This window comes from Pteropus vampyrus, unplaced genomic scaffold, assembly GCF_000151845.1.
Source record: "Pteropus vampyrus isolate Shadow unplaced genomic scaffold, Pvam_2.0 Scaffold78, whole genome shotgun sequence".
Lineage (NCBI taxonomy): Eukaryota > Metazoa > Chordata > Mammalia > Chiroptera > Pteropodidae > Pteropus > Pteropus vampyrus.
In genome coordinates, this window is record NW_011888859.1 from 5,097,055 (window position 1) to 5,116,410 (window position 19,356).

The 19,356-nt window shown below is 39.9% G+C and overlaps 1 protein-coding gene across 1 annotated transcript in view; it reads left to right on the forward strand.

Moving 5' to 3' along the window:
- Positions 1-19,356, forward strand: part of ARID1B (AT-rich interaction domain 1B) — a 389,943-nt gene that overhangs the window by 24,104 nt on the left and 346,483 nt on the right. Inside the window, exons 2-3 of the mRNA XM_023532165.1 lie at positions 8,281-8,360; positions 12,513-12,660. Coding sequence (XP_023387933.1) covers positions 8,281-8,360; positions 12,513-12,660 — 228 coding nt within the window. The remainder of the gene's footprint in view (positions 1-8,280; positions 8,361-12,512; positions 12,661-19,356) is intronic.

The following is a 19,356-nucleotide window of genomic DNA, read 5'->3' on the forward strand; positions in this document are numbered from 1 at the left end:
ACTTTTTGTTAATGTGCATTAAATATTTGGCCCTATTTATCTCTTAATGTCTCTGTCTTTTTTCCTCCTAAAACTGTAAATTTTGACGATTAGGCAGTGTTACTAATTGCCAGTATTTATAAAGAGACATGTAATTTGAACAAGAGTTTAGCAAATGCAAACATTTTGCTGGAGTTTTGTACTTTACTCGCTGACCTTTGTTGAACCAGTAATTGCTTATTATCACTATGTATTTGTTTGCTTATGTTACTCAGGCTGGAACAAACCTTTCTGAGTTTATCCTCATCTGGTTTGGGCTTAGATGCTTTTTCTGGGGTATGATCCTGGCTCTTTGGATTTGAACTTAATGCAGATTTAGCATAAACACTTGACTCTCACTTGCCTGTTGCTCAGTGAGAGAGGGAGTAGACAGAATAGTCATATGAGTAAAGGCATTTGGTTTGAATCCCCAGCTCTGCCACTTACTATTAGTCAAATGGCAACAATAAAAGTAGCACTCTGTTGCTTTGAAGATTAAGTGAGGTAGTGCACATAAAGCATATAGAATGTGTTTTGTAAGTGTTGGCTGCTGTTATTACCATTGCCATTATTGAGGAAAGTAACAGGTGTACACTTTATCCAAGGGCAGGTATCGGTTTGCCTGTAGGAATACTCTCTGCTTTTAGAGCTCCTACCAGGAACAAAATGTTTCTGTCCAAAGGCCACTTTTTAAAAAAATTTTCTTTCTTTCACATACATACGTGGAAGGAAAAAATAGAAAAAGTTACATATATTTTGCAACTTTGAAACTTGTGATGTGATTACTTTTCCAGTTAGAAAACTCATTGCTAATGTATATTATGGGCACGTTGTCTCTATTACATTCACTAAATTAGGTTCAATGCAGAGCCTCAGAATCTTAACTAACCATAAACCTTGTTCAGCTTCTATGTCCTCCTCACTAAAATGGAATTTAATGAACTGTTGTGAGGGTACACTCTCTAGGTCTTTAATAAATGATAAACTCATACACAGGACATCTAAACAAAACTTGAAGTACTTTTGAGTTTCCGAAGTTGGGACAGTGTGCCTTAATATGCCACTCATTTGAAGAACAGGTTTTGTCTATGGCTTTACTAGTTTCATCAGAGCTAGATTGGAGGTGCTTCTGTTTTCCATTTGTCCATTCTTCTAAAAACACAATTCGTGTAAAAATACATTTCACAGACTTTTTCACGTCATATTTTCAACCAAAGTTTAAACGTGGATTGTTTGATTTTACTTAATAATTACAACTTTGCAGATAATTTAATAATTTCCAAACTGCTATTCTTGTCTAGTCCTCACAATAATCTTGTGAAGTCTGGTTAATAGCCCTGTTTATATATGCAGAAGCTGAAGCAGAGTGACTTGGGTTAAGACACAACTTGGTTTTAAATCAGGTTTAAGTTCCCAGATCTGAGCTTTGGTACTGCACACTGTCTCTGTGATGTGTTATGGCAAGTCTTTAACTTATAGAGACGTCAGACATTTAGATTGGGGGCAGAAAACTTTTCCTATAAAGGGCCAGGTAGTAAATATTTTAGATTTTGTGGGCACGGTCTTTGTTTCAACTGCCCAGCTCTGCCGATGTCGGACTGAAGTGGACATAGACAGTCCGTGACTGAAGGGGAGGCTGTGTGCTTGTCATATTACGGACATTTGAATTTCATGTAATTTTACATGCTGAGAAATATTCTTATACTTTCGGTTTTTTTTTTTTTTTCCCAACTACCACTTAAAATGTAAAAAGCATTTTTAGCACACTGGTCCTACACAGACAGGTGGTGGACCAGATTTGGCCTGCAGGCTGTAACTTGCCAGCCCCTGGTTTAGATCAGGATATGGACAGGATACACTTTTCCATTTCAGGTTCCATCCAGATCTGCCCCCCTCTCCTGCCCGCCCCCCATTAGCTGTCTTTATTTACACGCTCTGTACTCTCTGGGATCTCATAACAGGTAGCAGCATGGAGCTGGCAGGAGGCTAGGTGGATTTTAGGTCTCGAGTAAGGCTGGGATCCCCGGGGACTAAGTGGATCACCCAAGGTTGGAAATCCATTAGCGACAGAGCTTGCACATGTTAGATCAGATTTTTTGACTCTCCATCCAATGGTCTGTTTTTTTACTGGCTGCTGTCACTTAATTTTTTTCTTACTGTCATTTAATTGCATTTCTTCATGTTTTAGGTCTAAAGTTATCAGTTTTATTCTGAAGATTTAGAAAAAAATTATAGAAGTATAGTACATGAACATGCTCATGAAAGATTCAAACACTAGAAAAAGATGTACATTGAATATTTAAATTCCCCTTTATTGCCTCCACTTTCCAGCGGTATATACTCTTAAGTTAAATGGATTTTTTCTAATCGGTTTTTCTTTAAAAATATTGCCTGTGAACATATACAATTATATAAACACAAACATCTATATATAAGATCATACTACACACGTTCTTCCACTGGCCTTTTGCCCACCGAAGCCTCTTTTGGACACATCACAGTGGTCGTGTTTTTTTCCTTTGGGTTATTTTGTGTGTGGGGGGGGAGGGGAAGGAGAGGTTCTCATTATTGTCTAAGCAGTCACTGAACAATTTAAAAAAAATACAGTGCCGTTCGTTTCTCCTGTGGACTGCCGAATCATTTTGGTGTGGCATGGTCCTCTGAGGTAGTTGGCCAAGAGGATTTGCCTGGAAGGATCACGACAGGGTCTTCAGGCATGAGCCCCGCCTCGCTTCCTTTTCTGATACCCTCAGATGCAGTCCTAGGCCTCCTGTGTCACTGTGTGCTGTTTGTAGCGAAGTTTCTTGCAAGGAGTGTGTTATGCAGCCTGTTCGTTGCCAAGATATGTTACCTCTGATGCTTTGACCCTATTGTGACCCTATTGTATCCTAAAGCAGAAGCAGAGGGAGGCATTTCTGAGCAGTTGAATTCAGTAATTGAAATTTCAGAAGTCATGGAGAGAAGATGAGTGCTTTTCCTATTTGGAAGGCATCAGCTGGATTTTTTTCCTTAAGTTATTTTCATGTATCTAGTCAGCTCAGAAATAAGAAGGAGAACGTAAAGGAGAGCACGTAATGGAATAACACAACTCTAGAAACACCTCAAAGTTCTCTTTTTTTTTTAAGATATGTGGTACTAAGTAGACATCCTAGTCAAATGTAGGCCATAACTTTGTAATTAAAATCTCTTGAAAACAGGGAGTGTTCATTGTGTTCCTGGCCACCTGTCATGTTCTTGTGAGTGGGCACCAGCCTAAATTGACCATGAACCAGAACAGCCCTAGTGCTGAAGTCAGTAACTGTAATACTCTTACGATCCTCTTAGCACAGATTTCCTTGGAATCACCTTTTTACTTGTCATTCCATTTTATGCCTATTTTTTCTCAGTTTCAGCTGGAATTAAAAACAAAATATTTTAAGTACACTAAGTCTCCATAGTTAAAGAACTCTCTTTCTAACCTCTATGTAAATAATGAAAATTGAAAATAAAAACATCTATTGTTTGTTAATAGGATTTATTCATTATTCTCACAAATTTTTTATTCGTTGATCTAGTTTTAAAACAAACGAATACCTTGCTGTCTTCTGCTCTTGGCTATACTTGATGAAAGGAAAGAAAGTTAAAATTAGCAAACATTTAGAGGCACTAAAACTTTTGATTATAAAAAGCGTTAAGGATTTTTATTTTATTGGACTTTGGGGAGAAGTATCTTAAAGTTTGTACATACTAGTTTGTTTTATCTGTGTGATTAACGTTAATCAAACTCGTGGCTGAGCAGATCTCTGAAATACTTTTTGGAGATTTGTACTCATTGTATCCGATTTACTCAAATGACTTGCTGTTATTTAAAAAGTAAAACACCAATAACCTCGTCTAATTAAAGCATCGGCTGTCTTATTTTTGGCCTCCTATACATTGTCGATTCTGTGCATCAAGCTGGCTCACAAAGGCCAGTGTGTTTTGGCTCTGGACGCTGAAGCGCGTCATGCCGTGACCGACCTCCCGACTGGAACGAAATCAGCCCATGAAACTCACAGAGAGTCTTTTGGTCTTTGCTTCACGTGCTTTGTGAAAATTTTGGTCGTTTTGTACACAGAATGGTATAATGGAGCATTGACATTGTACTGATCCAGAAACCTGTGTTTCTAATTTAAGCTTTCTTTTTAAAAAGAAATTTGACAGTTGCAAAATTTTAGACCTCTTTTAATTTTGAAATCCAGATGAAGCATAATCCCTGGAATGGTCTTTCACTGTTGCCATGTAATCTTTTCATATGATTATCTGAGTTAGTTGGAAAGAAATTAGTAACTATGCATGCTTAAAGGAAGCAGTTTAATAAACAGGATTTTAGAGAAACTTAATTAGAATTACGAAGCAATACTGGTGAATCAGTTGCGTTATACAGAATTACTAGGTTAGAAGTAGCTTTTAGGTAAGTGTGGGTAAACCTGAGGCTTCCGTACCACCATTGTCAAGCGCATTTAAAAATTTGTCTTTTTCATTTTAAAAAATAGGGGCGGGAGTAACTATCTTTTCCCTTAAGTTTATTGGCTCATTCAAAAGTGATTCAAAATTATCCTTCTCAGATCACTTGGGTGGAGGCCAGCCAGACAGTGGAGCTGGCTGGAGCTGTGACATGGTCTCTCAAATGAAGTTCAACATACTGGGCAAAGCCAGCTGTTTGGAGATGCGCAGGGGGTGTTATGTGGTCAGGTAGCATGAGAAGGGCCAGGAGGTATAGCCTACACTTAAAGATTTAAGTAGTCAGTGGAAACCTACAGGGCTGATAGTCAGGGAATAGGATTCAGGAGTGAAGCGAAGATGGGCGGGTGACACAGGCTCTGCCTCATAGACCTTTGACTACCTTTATATAGGAGGTACAGGCAACGAGAAGCAAACAACTGCCATTTAAAATCATTTATATTCCTTGTCAGCATGTATGTGTGTCCTATTAAATAGTTGCCATTAATTTAAACACCTGTTGTATTTTCAGGTCATAATTTTATACAAATTGTCTTATGTTGGTATCATTTTTAGTACTTGTGGTTTTTTTTCAGTTAGAATTTAGGTTGACTTCAGGTATATTTCAATTATATTTATTTAATCTACAGATATGTACATGTAGAAGATAGATAGATGGATAGATAGATAGGTAGGTAGATAGGTAGATAGGTAGATAGATAGGTAGATAGGTAGATACATAGGTAGATAGGTAGATAGGTAGATAGGTAGATAGGTAGTGCTCGGTTCGAGGTATAAAAGTCGAGTGCCTGCTTGCCAAGTTTTCTGTTTTATAGATGTGGAAATTGAGGCCTAGAGAAGTTGAGTAACTTGCCTCATCTCAGGCCCTGTAGCTGGGGAGCTAGAGTTGGATTCCTGCTCCTGTTCTATCTCTGTCACAATGGGAGGGATGTTTTCCTTTATCTTTGTGACCTGTCTTACTGTTTAACTTGGCCTCTGTTGTTAAGACGAGTGAACGGAAAATTGCAGCCAAATCTTCTAAATATTATAATCGAGATTTCTTCTGATATCACAGAAGAAACAGTTTTTATTCCGTCTGATGACTTCAAAACAAACTTGACAGGGAAGTTCATCCTAGAGTCCAGGTTTGAAAGATGAGTAGGATTTTTCCCAGAAATGGGAAAAGTAAAGAGCCGCCAGTACCTCCTGGGACTGTGTGTTTTGGGGCCTCCTGTCAGTGGAAGTGCTGGCCACCAACGCCAGTGTTCTGAGGTCCCGCATGGGAGGTTTGGAGCGGCATGCAGTTCGCGTGCACGTTCCTGTGTGGAGGACCTATGTGGAAAGCATGCCGTTACTAAGTCGCGGATTAGTTTTACTGCATTACAAATTGGGTGTCTTTAAAACAACACACATTGACTATCTGAGCGTTTCTGTGGGTCAGGAGTCCAGGCCCGTCTTAGCTGTGTCCTCTGCTCTGGGTCTCAGAGGCTGCAGTCGGGGCGTCCTGCCGGGCTGCATTCTCATCTGGAGGGTGGACTGGGGGCTTAAGCAACAGAAATTTATTTCTTACAGTTCTGGGGTTCTGATTTCCAAGGTCAAGGACCAGCAAGGTAGTTTTCGTGCTGAGGCCTTTTCTTTGGTTTGTACACCTCGCTGTGTGCTCGCATGACTTCTTTGGGTGTGCAGAGGTGTGGGGGTGTGGCCGGGGTGGGGGAAGAACACGAGAGGACACACACCTTGGCCTCGCATCGTATTATAAGGACAGCAGAACTGTCAGATTAGGGCCCACCCTTATAGCCCCATTTAATCTTTATCACGTGCTTTTGGGCCCTATCTCCAAATATTCGTCATGCTGGGGTTAGGGCTTCAACGTAAAAATTTGCGAGGACACAATTCAGGTTAAAAAAGTCTTCTTTTCACAGTTGATTCATATCAAGGGATACTGCTTGGAGTGGTTTGGAGGGCAGTTAAGTTATAGACTTTTTCTATAGACTATTTTCTCAGTCAGACCTGGGAAAATCCTGACTCCATCGTGTTGTAGTGTGATCTTGGGCAAGTTACTTAATCTAGATGACTTCCTTTAAGTAAAAATAGTGGTTTACAGGATTTTCACGAGGATGCTTATGTTGTTTGTAAAGCACTCAGCACAGTGCTCCGCTCACTGTAGGCACTCGTTAAATGGTGGCTGTTGTTATATTTGTGGCTTGTTACAGAAGATATTCTGTATATCTTCTTCATCTTTTTCTTATTCACATTAAATAATAAATTCTCCATGAATTCTTCCATTTCTTCCAACCACAAGTTATTACCCTCAGTTGAACTCCCATAGGGCTTTATTTTTCTCTGCCCCGTGGCATTGACAAACTTGTTTATACCTTGAATTATTTATATACATCTCATATTTTCTGTTATAGTTTATATTTCTTAAAACCAAGGACCATCTTATCTTTCATAGTGCTTTGCACATTAATATTTGTTCAGTTTAAACAGTGTTGAATGAATGAAATGAATATGGCCTCTTAGGTAACTTGTTTCCTCTTTTATCTAAATCTTTGTTTCTTAACTTTTTTCTAACTCATGCCTCCTTTTGATAAATTTTCTCACACCTCTTCCGTTCGTATATATCTTCCAAAAGCCCAGGTTCCTCCTCACCACCTCTCTTGAAAAGACAGAAGCTAGACTTTTCCTGGAAATCCTTAACAACTGATATTATTTCATCAAGCTCTACTTCTTTGTGGTATGTTATAAAAACCATAATTTTCCCCCTTTTCCAAATAGAAAATTATAATCCTGAATATACATTTTCAGTTGCACCCTCAAGCCAGCCCGCATTCCCGTGTATGCAGCATCCAACCATTTTCACCTCTGAGAATTGCTGTCTTAAACCATTTCTGACATACTGTAGAAGCCTGTTATAGGAGGTAGCCATGCTAGCTAGTATTCTGTGCACAATGTGTAAGAGAATTCTGTGTCTTCACTTTATTTGCTCCTTTTGTAATGAAAGGTGTTAAGTTAAATTGATAATGCATTTGGAATTGTGAACCCTATTTTCAGAAATAGTTATAATGTGTTTAGCTTAAGAAGTGATCCTAGGCATGCATTATAGTTTTATAATGCCTTTTTTCCCAGAACTTAAAGCACTTTGTAGATTTTAACCTTATGAACATTCAGGCATCCCTGTGAACCACGTAAAAATTGGAGACCATTGGTCTTTTTCTGCAGGGGAGTAAAACGTGGTCAAGAGGTCAAGGAGGGGCCTGCCCTCCAAAGCACGCTCCCCCTCCCCCGCACCGCACCCCCGTTGTGTGTACTGGATGGGCTTCGTCTTCATGTTCTCTAGCAGTGAATTTGTCATGTTAGCTTGCAGCACAGGAGTGGAGGGCAGTGTACCAGTTCTCTTTACCAGGCTAGCTAACAAAACACACACAGCGAGGTCACAAGATAATAGAGCAAATTTATGTGGTGATCTTTCTTTTTAAAGGAATTCTGTGGCTGTACATAGGAATCAAAATTTAGTGTACTGAAAGGAAAGTAAATTACATCTGGTCTCTTGAGGCCTCTTTTAAATTTAAAGCGACCCATTTAAAAGAGGCCTAATTTGGAATTGGATTGCATTGAATAGGGGTTGTTTTAAATGAGTCCCCCTATCCCATGGAATTATTTTATGCCTTTGAATATGACTTAGTTTTGCGTGATCAACCCTGCTTTTATGGAATGGTGAGGATGTGGGTAATGCACCTGTGAGCTTAGAGGGGGCAAGATTTAGGGGCTTTTGCAGAATTGGGCATTCTTTCTGAAAAGGCAAATTTGTGGTGAAGAAAAATAGAATATTTGGCTCGTTTGATGCTTATGTGGATCTGTTTGAAAATGTGATGATCTCGGTAATGTGGTCTCACTTTGAATGATACTCAGTAACTTAAAAATATTTAGAAGACCCTTCTATTACTAGTAGACTATTAAATGGTAAATAGCAAGCAATGAATTAAGTATGTGTATCTAACAATAGGTACTAAAATATTTTTGAAAGACTGAATGAACGTATGCTTATGTGTGTCTTAGATATGCTTAAAATGTGTATATTTTGTTATTAGTCATAAACTCCTAAAATTTCTGGTCATGCCTTTTTAAATTAGAAAGTGTAAGGAAGGAAGTGTTTATGAAATTGAAATGATTAGCAGTAGACAAGTCTGCCAGTCTACTATAGGGCTGCTCTTTATCTTGATATTTACATATCAAGATATATATTTTGTAACATAGGTTAAAACTTAGCTCTAGTGGTGAATCTGTGCTTTTTGCCTTCTAGTTATTATTTAAATACAGTAAACATCATGCCCCGAACCCTAGATTTGCACATTAATTTAGCAGAGGGTATTGACATAGAGTATAATTAGCAGAAAACACTTTCGACTTTCAGGCTGAAGGGGGGATACTGTAACTTTGGTTTTCCTCCTTTATCCCTTTCTCCCCTCACCCATTTTTAAAATAGCAGTGCTTTTCATACTGTCAGAATTTCGTGTTGTGACACCCTACTCAGAAGTTATGACAGCAGGGTAATGACAGCAACTGCCTCCTGAGAATCAATCAGGCAATTAATTTTGTAAATGAAATGCTGATTATACAAAGCTTCACATGAGAGGCCCAGTGATTAAAATCAATTTAACAAATTGTTTCAGGTGGGACTTGATTAATAATTTGCCATAAATGCTGAGGATCTATGACCAGCATACCTTGTTGTTACTCTTACTAGCCAGCTATATATAAAAATTCCTTGATCTTGCACTTATTACCCAGCTATGTATAAAAATCTACAGGTAAGCTAAGCGGTTATCCTCTCACACTGGGATAGAAGCCCTATATATACATACATGCACGTGCACACACACTCACACACACATATTCACTCTGGTTGTTTGTCTACCTGGGTAGACCTAGCTAACGGTGAAAATAGAAGGCTTTATTACTTTTTTATATCATCCTACTTTATATTTTCCTGTGTTCTATTTAAAAACAAACACTTGCCCAGACATTTGGGTACAACCAAGTTAAACAGATGTTTTTTCTGGGAAGCACGTTTCAGTCTTTCCTTATGCTAACACATATTATGAATCTTAAAGAGTGGCTTTGCTTTATAGACATTTTTTATTCTTAATCACAGGGACAGCTATAAACATAGTTCGAGAAATGAAGTTTTAAGAATATTAAAAATAGCGACATAGCATGGGAATAAAAAATGCCTATGTTTGGAGCATTATAATCTGAATCTAGGAGAAGTCGCGATTAGAATAGGAGACACAGCTGATGTCTCTCACGTTCATATACCAAACACTTATAAGTGCCTGTTACAGGCCAGATTCAGAATCAGGTTTCATAGTTTTTTTTTTGTTACTTATGATTGACACATCTAGGATGGTAGAACAATATTACCTAGAAGAGGATGGCTTGGAGAGGTTAAGGTGCACTCGAGTTTTATTTATTTATTTGTTTATTAATGAAATAATAGCAACAGCAATTATCCACTAGGCAAGAGAAGTTGGGGCTGTAGGGGGATTGGGGTGAGGAGGACACTAGTTCTGCCTTTAAGGACCTCACTGGGGGGACACCAGCGTAAGCAGAGTCACAGTTGTTTATGATAAATGTTCAATATCTAGTAAATAAGAGAGTCACAGTATATGGCGGGAGTCCTGAGAGGGCAGAATACTTTATCTGGTGGTGCTTTGTGGGGTCTGTTTCACTGTAGAGGTGGCCAAAGGCGTTTGGGAAGCAAGAGTATTCATTCCCGAAGGGAGTGTAGTAGATGCCTTAGAGCATAGGCAGTGAGGTGTGCAAGGGGGCTGTCCAGGTTCAGCGTGGGCTAAGACTTGACAGGTTGCAGGTGTGTCACCTTAAGATGAGCTGTGATTATTTGGATGATGAACTTGTGGGTTTTGAATTTTTTAGACCCCTTTATAGCTCCCTACCTTTTGTCCTTCAATGTATTGATTAGATTTCTGGTCAAAGAATGAGTCAGAAAGGAATATCTGTAAAACTCAACATTCCTTTTGCTACTTAACCATGACAGAAGTTCTGGCAGGGAGTAGGGATGATTCTAGAATTATAGAATGCTACAACAGGAAGGGACTTTAAGAGTTCATCTCTCAGTCTCTCACTTTACATGTGAGGAAGTGAGGCTCGGGAGTGAAATTGCCCAGTAGTAATGATCTCTTAACACTTAATTGATCATTCGCTATGTGCCAAGCACTGTTCTGAGTTGTTGTGTATTTACTGTGCTCTTTAATAATTATAACACTATGAGGTCGGAGCTGTATTATCCTACCTTTTCAGAGGAGGAAGCTGAAGTTCAGAGAATTTACATCATCTGCCTAAGGTCACACAGTAAGTGGGAGCCAGGGTGCAGGCCAGGAAGATTTCACCCCGACCCTGCTCTTCTGTACCAGGGCTTCTGAGGTCCGGTGGCTGGAAGGCAGGAAAGTTAGGCTTCATCACCATAGAAAGTGCTTAAACTACTAATTAGTTGGTGGTCTCTGAACCCTCTTCTTTATCTAACTGACGCTTTGTCAACCAGTTTTGGAATAATTCCCTTTTATATTTGTACTGAGATTTAAAAATCTTCAATATGTTCTCGTTTGGGTTAGTCGCTTTATTGTAAACCAGAGACAGTCTGCTCCCGCTGCTAGGGGAGCAGGTCTGTTGAGTCTTTTGTGTGGGTGAGGAGGGAGCGGGGTCACATGCGAGGAGTGGCGGTTATAAAGCATCTTTTGAAACTTATAAAAACAAATCGGAGAGAATTCTGGGTTAAAAGATGGCACATTTCACATCTTTAAGGGCTGGTTTGAGATCTTTTAAAAAGCATAGTAAGAAACGCCAAGAGACCAGAAGCCTCATTACATCTTGAGCGATGAGTGATAACCTTAAAAGGTGATTTGTGGGGAAGGGTCTCTCTGCACCAGAGCAGGGTTTTAACCAGAAGATTTTTTTTTTTTAATTAAAAAAAATTTTTTTTTCTTTTTTTGTGGAATGGAAGCTTCCTAAGAATTTTTAAAGCGTATTTTAAAAACATGTATTCAGTCTGTACTTTGCCAACACCAGTACCTTTAGGAAAAGTGTCGCGACCTCTGCCTCCTGCCGCAGTCATCCCTTCTTCCCTACACTTCTGTTTCCCATCTGTGCGCTCTCTCCCGGTTCTCCATGTGTCTTTTCCCGTTTTCCTCTTCACATCACCCCGTCCCTCAGGAGCTAAGCCTGTGGGCGGCCCCGTAGACATGGCAAAGTCATTGGTAGTCCTCAGCCCTGAGGAGCTACGGGGACCCCCTTGCAGATGTGAGGTGCAGGGATTTTCATCTTAAGTTATTTTGTCTTTCCTTTTAGTCCATTTTTTTTTTTTAGCTTTCATTTTGAAATTTAAAATTTATAGGAAAGTTGAAAGAATAGTACAAGGAAATCCCCTACAACTTTTACTGTCAATTTTTAACATTTTGCTACATTTACTTTATCTGTTTATCTCCTCGCCTACCTACCTACAGTATTTTCTTAGACTCATTGAGAGTGGGTTGCATACATTCTGCCCCCATAGTCCTTAATGATACACGTGTATTTCCTAGGAGCAAGGTTACTCTTGCATACCTGAGTGCAGTTATCACTGTCGGGCTGTTTCCCTTTGCTGCGGTCCATCTGATTTTGTCCACTGTCCTTGTAGCGTCTTTATAGCAGTCTTTTTTCCTTCAGTGTAGGATCCGCCTAGGCCTGTCGTATTGCATGTTAGGTGCCCTGTCTTTTTTAGTCTATAAGATTTGGCTATATATTAGTTATTTTTCTCTGAACAGTCACATTACAATAAGAGTCAATATTTGTTTTCACCTAATTACTGCTCTGATAAAGTAGGTCTTTAATAGGGCCATGTTTCTGAAAAGCATGATACTAGAGGCTGGCAGGCACTCTTTGTCTAGAAGTAGGTAAGTCAATGGGTAAGGTTCATAATATTTTTATTGGCATTTTCTTTAATGCAGTTTTGAAGTTAATCTAAAAAATTTTAATAGTTTGAAAGAGGCGTGATGGCAGCCATGGAGATTGCTGGGGAAATCCGTGACTCCTCTGTCTTTACGTACCACTCCGATATGTCTTTGGGATTGTTTATTCATGCAAATCACACATCAGACAGCTTTAGAATGATCGTCTTTGAGGGAGGTATTATCTTTGCTTGAAAGATGGGAAAACTGTGGCTTAGAGCACTGGAATAATTTATCCAACATTTCATGGCTAGTCAGAAGCAGGAGAGCTATGTGAACCCAGGTCTCCCCAGTGTCAAACATTATGCTCTTTCCATTGTACTAAAGATAGCAAATGGGTTTCTGCTTATTCGCAAAATCTGATAATTGGTAGTGGCTGCCTGTGGCTCCATAGGATAAAAGATTCTGAGGCCTCCTGGACTTCTGGGAGACAAATGCTAGGATTGATTAGTGATGACTGTCTTCTGCACAGTAGTGGAGGGTATTCATGCCTCATTATGATTATTCTGGAATCATACCTCCATATAATAATGATCATAGAATCTCTACCCATTAAAAGCCTGTCACGTGTCAAGAACTTGACTGTGTCCGATTCCCACACCAGCTTGGTAGTGACAGTGATAGTGCGCTTGCTGCACGGCCGCGTTAACTGAGAAGCAGAGAGGTTAAGTGTTGACTTTCTTCAGCATCACACAGCTGAAAGTGGTGGGGTTGCACTTTGACAGTCTCATAAAAGCTGCTTTTCTTGGTCTAAATCTGTATTTATATGGGAAATATAGCATATTATTTTTCTTTCTAAAATAAGAGCCTGCTGCTGTGTTGTCAGTAGTAACACATGAACATGAATGATACTGCATTCTTAGAGGTGTAAATTTTAGAAACTGTTAAAGTCGTGATAATAGTTTCACAGTTTTTTGGGGGGGGGGGAGAGTGAGAATAATAAATCTGCGGGAAAATAGAAATATATTCCATCAATATTTTGATATTCCTTCTAGATCTAATTTACTTTTGAAATAAAAAAATATGTGTATACACTTTGGTTTGTTCATAAAATTATTATATTTGTTAAATTAACTTTAAAAGTATAGTTCACTCAGAGAGTAATTTACTCATTGAGTTGATGTACAGGCTGCTGCTCTTGGAGGATTAGGCAAATAATAACAGGCAAAACCCAGGGAACCGAAAGAGCCGCATTTTCTGAACTTATTCTGAGAGGTACCTAGGTGATAGCTATAAGTGGGTTTAATATTTGTCTTCTTCACCTTACCATTCCTATTCCTGGGGGAAGTCTAGTTGGGGAGACAGACATTTATCACACAGTCACACAAATATTTGTGTAGACTTCGGTGGCTGCTATGACGGAAAAGTGCAGTGCTTTCCGAGGGGACCTGCCTCGGTCTGGGGTTCAGACAGGGCTTCACTGGGACAGTGTGGTAGCGCTGACTTCTGCGGGAGAGCAGAGCACTTTCTACGTGGATAGGACAGTCCAGCAGTGGGAAAGGAAGTTTCTCTAGAGCCCCATGGAGGCCAGCATGTTGGGGAGCGGGGCGGGGGGACGGGGAGGAGATCGCCTGTTGGTGGCAGTGGTGGGTCCAGCCGACTTGGTGAGAGGTTGGTTGTGGTGGAGAGAGAGGGAGGAGAGTCAGATTGCGTCCCTGGCCTCTTAACTTGTGCATCTGGATGGGTGTGTGTGTGTGGTGGTGGGGGGGGGGCGTCTTTTACTGAGATCAGAAATAAGTGGGCATCCAGGGAGGACCGTTTGGTGGCAGTTGGATATAGAGCTCTGGAGCTCAGAGAAGCCAGCCAAGGGCGACCTAGGCATGAGGAGGTAATGGAAGCTGTGGCTTATATGACGAACTTGTGAAAAGTGAAGGTTTTGTCTGCAATGATGCGCGATTCTTACTTCTGGTACCTATTGGCCATCGCATTCTAGTTAGAGCCCTACTGCTTCACTAGCTATGTGCTGTTGAGGAAGTCATTGCTGCTTCTGTTCAGCACATGTTAATCATGCCAGGCATTGTACTAAGTGCTAGGTTTGCAAAGATAAATAAGACAAAATTTCCACCTTTAATTAACAGTGTGCTGGAGAGGGAGACAAAAAAATAAATAGATGAAATTATTGAGCAATTTTGCTCTGACTTCAATTTGTTAATTTGTCAAGAGAGGGGAAAAAGATTTAGAAATCTTTTACTGTGTGATAAATCCTGTGGTACCTCGTTTAATCCCCCAGTAGTGCAGAAGGTGAGCATGACTACTCTGTTCAATGTGAGCCTGAGTTCATGTAGCTGATTAGTATAGGCGGGGTTCACATCCAGGTTTGTCTGACTCTAAACTCCCTGTCTTCCCTTATATTTTTTGTCTTGAATGCTAAGTTTTCTTAAACTTTGGACTGTTTATTTTATATATTAGAAAAGATGGAGGAATTTGAAGTGTCAGGAGATTGTCACCGAAAGGCAGATATGGACTCTTGGTTGTATAATAAGCATAGTCAGTGAATTGGAGGAGTGCTGCGGATCAATGGAAAAGATTTTTCTACGGTTTCTAATGAAAACCTTCCACCAAGAATACTGATGTCAGAATTTCTGTCAGTTTTTATGAGCGGTGCTAGTGGTTAGCCCAAAGCTCCGTCCTCTCCCTTGACCTCAGTACTTTTATCAGCGGCATGGGGACGACATAAATGAAATGGCATGCTCGTTTAATTGGAGGTTGACGTCAGGACAGGAAATGCAGTTGATGTGGCGGATGCCAGGCTAGAACGGTGACCAGAAATAAGCAAAGTGAGAATGCGCAGAGATAAAGTCAAGCTTTTGCCGTTCAAGTCAAGGAACCAGTTGTGTAATAGGGGACAGGGAGGTGGGATCTAATTAAAGCTGATGGGATGGACCAAGAGTGTGAGGGAGATGCCAAACTAGCAAGGAGGTCAGAGGCTGCTTTAGTACCAGTGTAAGGTCTGGAAAAAGGAAGCAAGTTCTCCCCACAAGACCTTTTGTATTAAGGGGACTAAGAATTGGCATATTTTGGCCAGAAAAGGAAAATAGAACTGTCTTCAAATATATTTGTAAAAGGACCAAAGTAAAACCAATGGATGTAAGTTGCAAGGAACAGATTTCTGTTATATGGAAGGAAGCCATTCATAACATTCATGATTGTAGACACTTTTAGGGGATGCACACATACATCATGTATAGACCAGCGAGGGTCTTTTTAGTTCTAAGATGCTGTGCTTCATTGCTGAATTGTGATCAAATGAAAATGAAGTGAAGTGCTTTAGAAATGCATGGCAGATATCGGTCAATATTTGACAGTGTATGTTAGGAGGGTCTTTGGATGACTTTCTAGAGGCTGGTTCCATGTACCTCTGACACTACATGCTAAATTTGCGACATATATCCATCATGGGTGCATTTTTAGAATATCTCTAAGAGTTAAGAATCACAGTTTTTGTATGTTACCTTTTATTGCCAGTTTATAGAAGTTACTTTGTATGTAGGTAACAACATGTTAATATTTTATGGTTAATTTTAATACTGAAAAATAAAAATCCAATGACATATTTTAGATTTAGGATAAAATTTAAAATATAGTTAGGAAAAAATGTTTCTTCTGGTCCTGTTTAATAATGATGTATACATGAAAACAAACTTTATTTAAACTTGGATATCAAAACATTTTTATTTCATATAAAAACTGCATAAATAAAAATTGCCTACAATCCCATTTTTACAAAAAGATTTTCTCATCCTCTGCTCCCTTCCTCTAAATTTAATTCTGTAGTTCCACGAATATATATGTTCTCTGTAACTTGCCTTAAGAAAACCCAAACCCAAACCCAAAATATTGATAACGGTCATCTTTCTAAGTCTGCGTGTGAGTGTTTTGGTCCCTTCCCACCCCTCCTTGCATTGCAAGTGGCATCATGGTTAAAGGGCACTAGTAATTTGATGGTTCTTAGAGTAAACAGCAAAACAGCCTTCTCTGTTTTTTTTTAATCACTTAAAATTCCACTTCTTGATCCTTCCTATACCATTCTATACCCTCGTAGAATATTGCACATATTCCTGTATTGACAAAAGAAAAACTTACAGTGCGCTGATACCCAGATTTGAAGTTCCAGTGTTTTAGTTCAAGTCTTAATGAACAGGTTCTATTTTGTCAGTACAAGCAGAAAACAAAATGGTTTTACGAAGCTGGGTTGCATTTTTCCCACCTCAGTCTCGTGACCAGGCATAGAGGCGTGATACGGTAGAGGGAACGAGCTGAGTCAGGGAACTTGTGTTCTGGTGTCAGCTCTGCCTCGTACTGCAGCGCTGGGCAAGGCCCCACAATTCCCGGCCTCTGTTTTGTCACCTAAGAGGAGGAAGTTCTTTGGTAATTGGAGTCTGTGCTAGCGGTGACAGTGGTGACTGAGAATCGTGGTATTTTCTGGCTTGCAGAGGAATATGCATTCTTTGTCAAATGAGAAAAGAGTCTCTGGCGTGGTCCCTGTTCCTGTTTTTGACGGGAATCGATTTTAATTTTCTTCTCTCTAGAAGATTTGATTATGACTGTTGCCTTTTGTATTGTCATTGACTTCTGCATGTATGTACAGAATTGGTGTAGAATTGGTTAATGAATTTTTATTTTTGAGAACGTTTTACTTTGTCATCAGCCATCTTTCCTGAGGTGAATCACCAGAGTCATCAAAATTGTTTGTGCTGTCCGCTAAGTGAGACATAAAAAATACAAAGCGTGGACATTGCCATTTTAGTCTACTCGGGTGCTAAGAAATAGCACACGAAAAGAGGGAAAACTAGTACATGCGTTAAATAACAGTGCAAGGCAACTCAGAGGTCTGTTTACAAGCAGCGTGGGAGAGATTGCGGGCAGGTTCCGTGCATGGTGTCACCGGGGCGTGGGGAAGGGGGAAGCTCTGCATCCTGAACCAGGACTCAGCCGAGCTTGGCTCCAGGCTGAGAGGAGAGCAGGGACGTCCTCGGAGTGAGGACAAGCCGCTCCTCCCTGCTCGCGTGTGCTGTGAGTGGGAGTGGGGGTTGCAGGAATGGAAGAGGACAGAGCAGGACAGCTGTGTCCCATCCACCCCACCCCACAGCAAGCCGTAGTAATGTTTGCAGCATGCCTGGGAAAAACACCGGAGGCATTCTACAGTTATATTTAGACATCGTCACAGAAAAGTAAACATAGATTGCTTCACGATATGACAGCCACTACTTACAGGTCACTGTGGCTGGCTCTGATCATTATCAACCTAGTTTTCACATAGCTATAAATTATGCACATCACTCTCAAACATTTCATGTTGTTTTTTATGTACTTTTTTTCCACGTCTCTGTATATTCCACATAACAACACATTCCACATAACATGACATATGCTGCTGATATGTTATGACTCCTTCACATTTTTGTAATCATCGAATATTTGGGCAGTTTCAGTTTTCTGTTTTGAACATTAATGAGTGACTCTGAGATCTTTTATAATTCTTACTAATTCCGTTTTCACAATAGTTGTGAGGGTGAGTATTTCTCCCACTTAGTGAGCGCTGTGTTCGGGGTCACACGGTGGCAGTGAGTGGTGAGATAGGGTGTGGGTCCTATAGGTGTTGACTGAATTCAAAGGCTATGTTTTCTTCCCAAGACCAGGCTGTCTCCCTTCAGTATTAGAAGTGTAGCTGCCGGCAAGTTGGGGCGAATAACACCCCTGCCGCATTTGAGAGAGAGTATTAGTGTTGGATCAGATTTAATTTTTAAGTCTTTTGTTTAAAGCTTATCATATCCTTCAGAAAGAGTTCTCCTGTTTCACACCTACTTGTTCAAATACTCATTTACTCACCTTGGATTTCATTATTATTATTTTAATTAAATTTGTTGGAGCGACATTGGTTAATAAAATTATATAGGTTTCAAGTGTACAATTCAATAATATGTTATATGTCTATTGCACCATGTGTTCACCACCTCAAGTTAAATCTCCTTCTGTCACCATATATTCGACCCCTTTTATGCTTATCTACCTCCTCCCTTCTCCCCTTTCCCTCTGGTAACCACTGAACTGTTGTCTGTGAGGTTTTGTTTGTCTTGTTAGTTTGTTATTTTCAGTCTTATGTCTCATATACAAGTGAAATCATATAGTTCTCAACATTTTCTGTTTGACTTATTTCACTTAGCATGATAATCTCAAGTTCCATCCATGTTGTTGCAAATGGCAGTATTTTGTCTTTTCTTATGGCTGAGTAATATTCCATTCTGTGTCTGGACCACATCTTCTTTGTTCAGTCATCTGTTGAAGGGCACTTAGGTTGTTTCCATGTCTTGGCCACCGTGAATAATGCTGCAGTGAACATTGGGGTGCATATGTCTTTGTGTTTGTTCGCAAATACCTTCTCAAGAGCTAGCCAACTGAATGGGAGAAGAAATTTGCAAACAATGCGTTTGATAAGTGGGTAACATCTAAAATATATAAAGAACTCATACAACTCAACAGCAAAAATACCAAAAATCCAATTAAAGAATGGGCAGACATCCTGAACAGACATTTCTTGCAGGAAGACGTATAAATGGCCAACAGACATGAAAAGATGCTCAACTTCACTAGCTATTAGGGAAATGCTAATCAAAAACAGTGAGATACCACCTTGCACCCGCTAGAATGGCTGTCGTCAGGACAAGTAGTAATGAGCGTTGGAGAGGTTGTGGGGAAAAAGGGACCCTCATACACTGCCGGTGGGAATGTAAACTGGTGCAGCCACTATAGAAAACAGTATGGAGGTTCCTCAGAAAATTAAGACTAGAATTACCATATGACCCAGCAATCCCTCTGCTGGATGTCTACCCAAAACATTTGAAAACATTTATCTGTAAAGATATATGTACCCGAT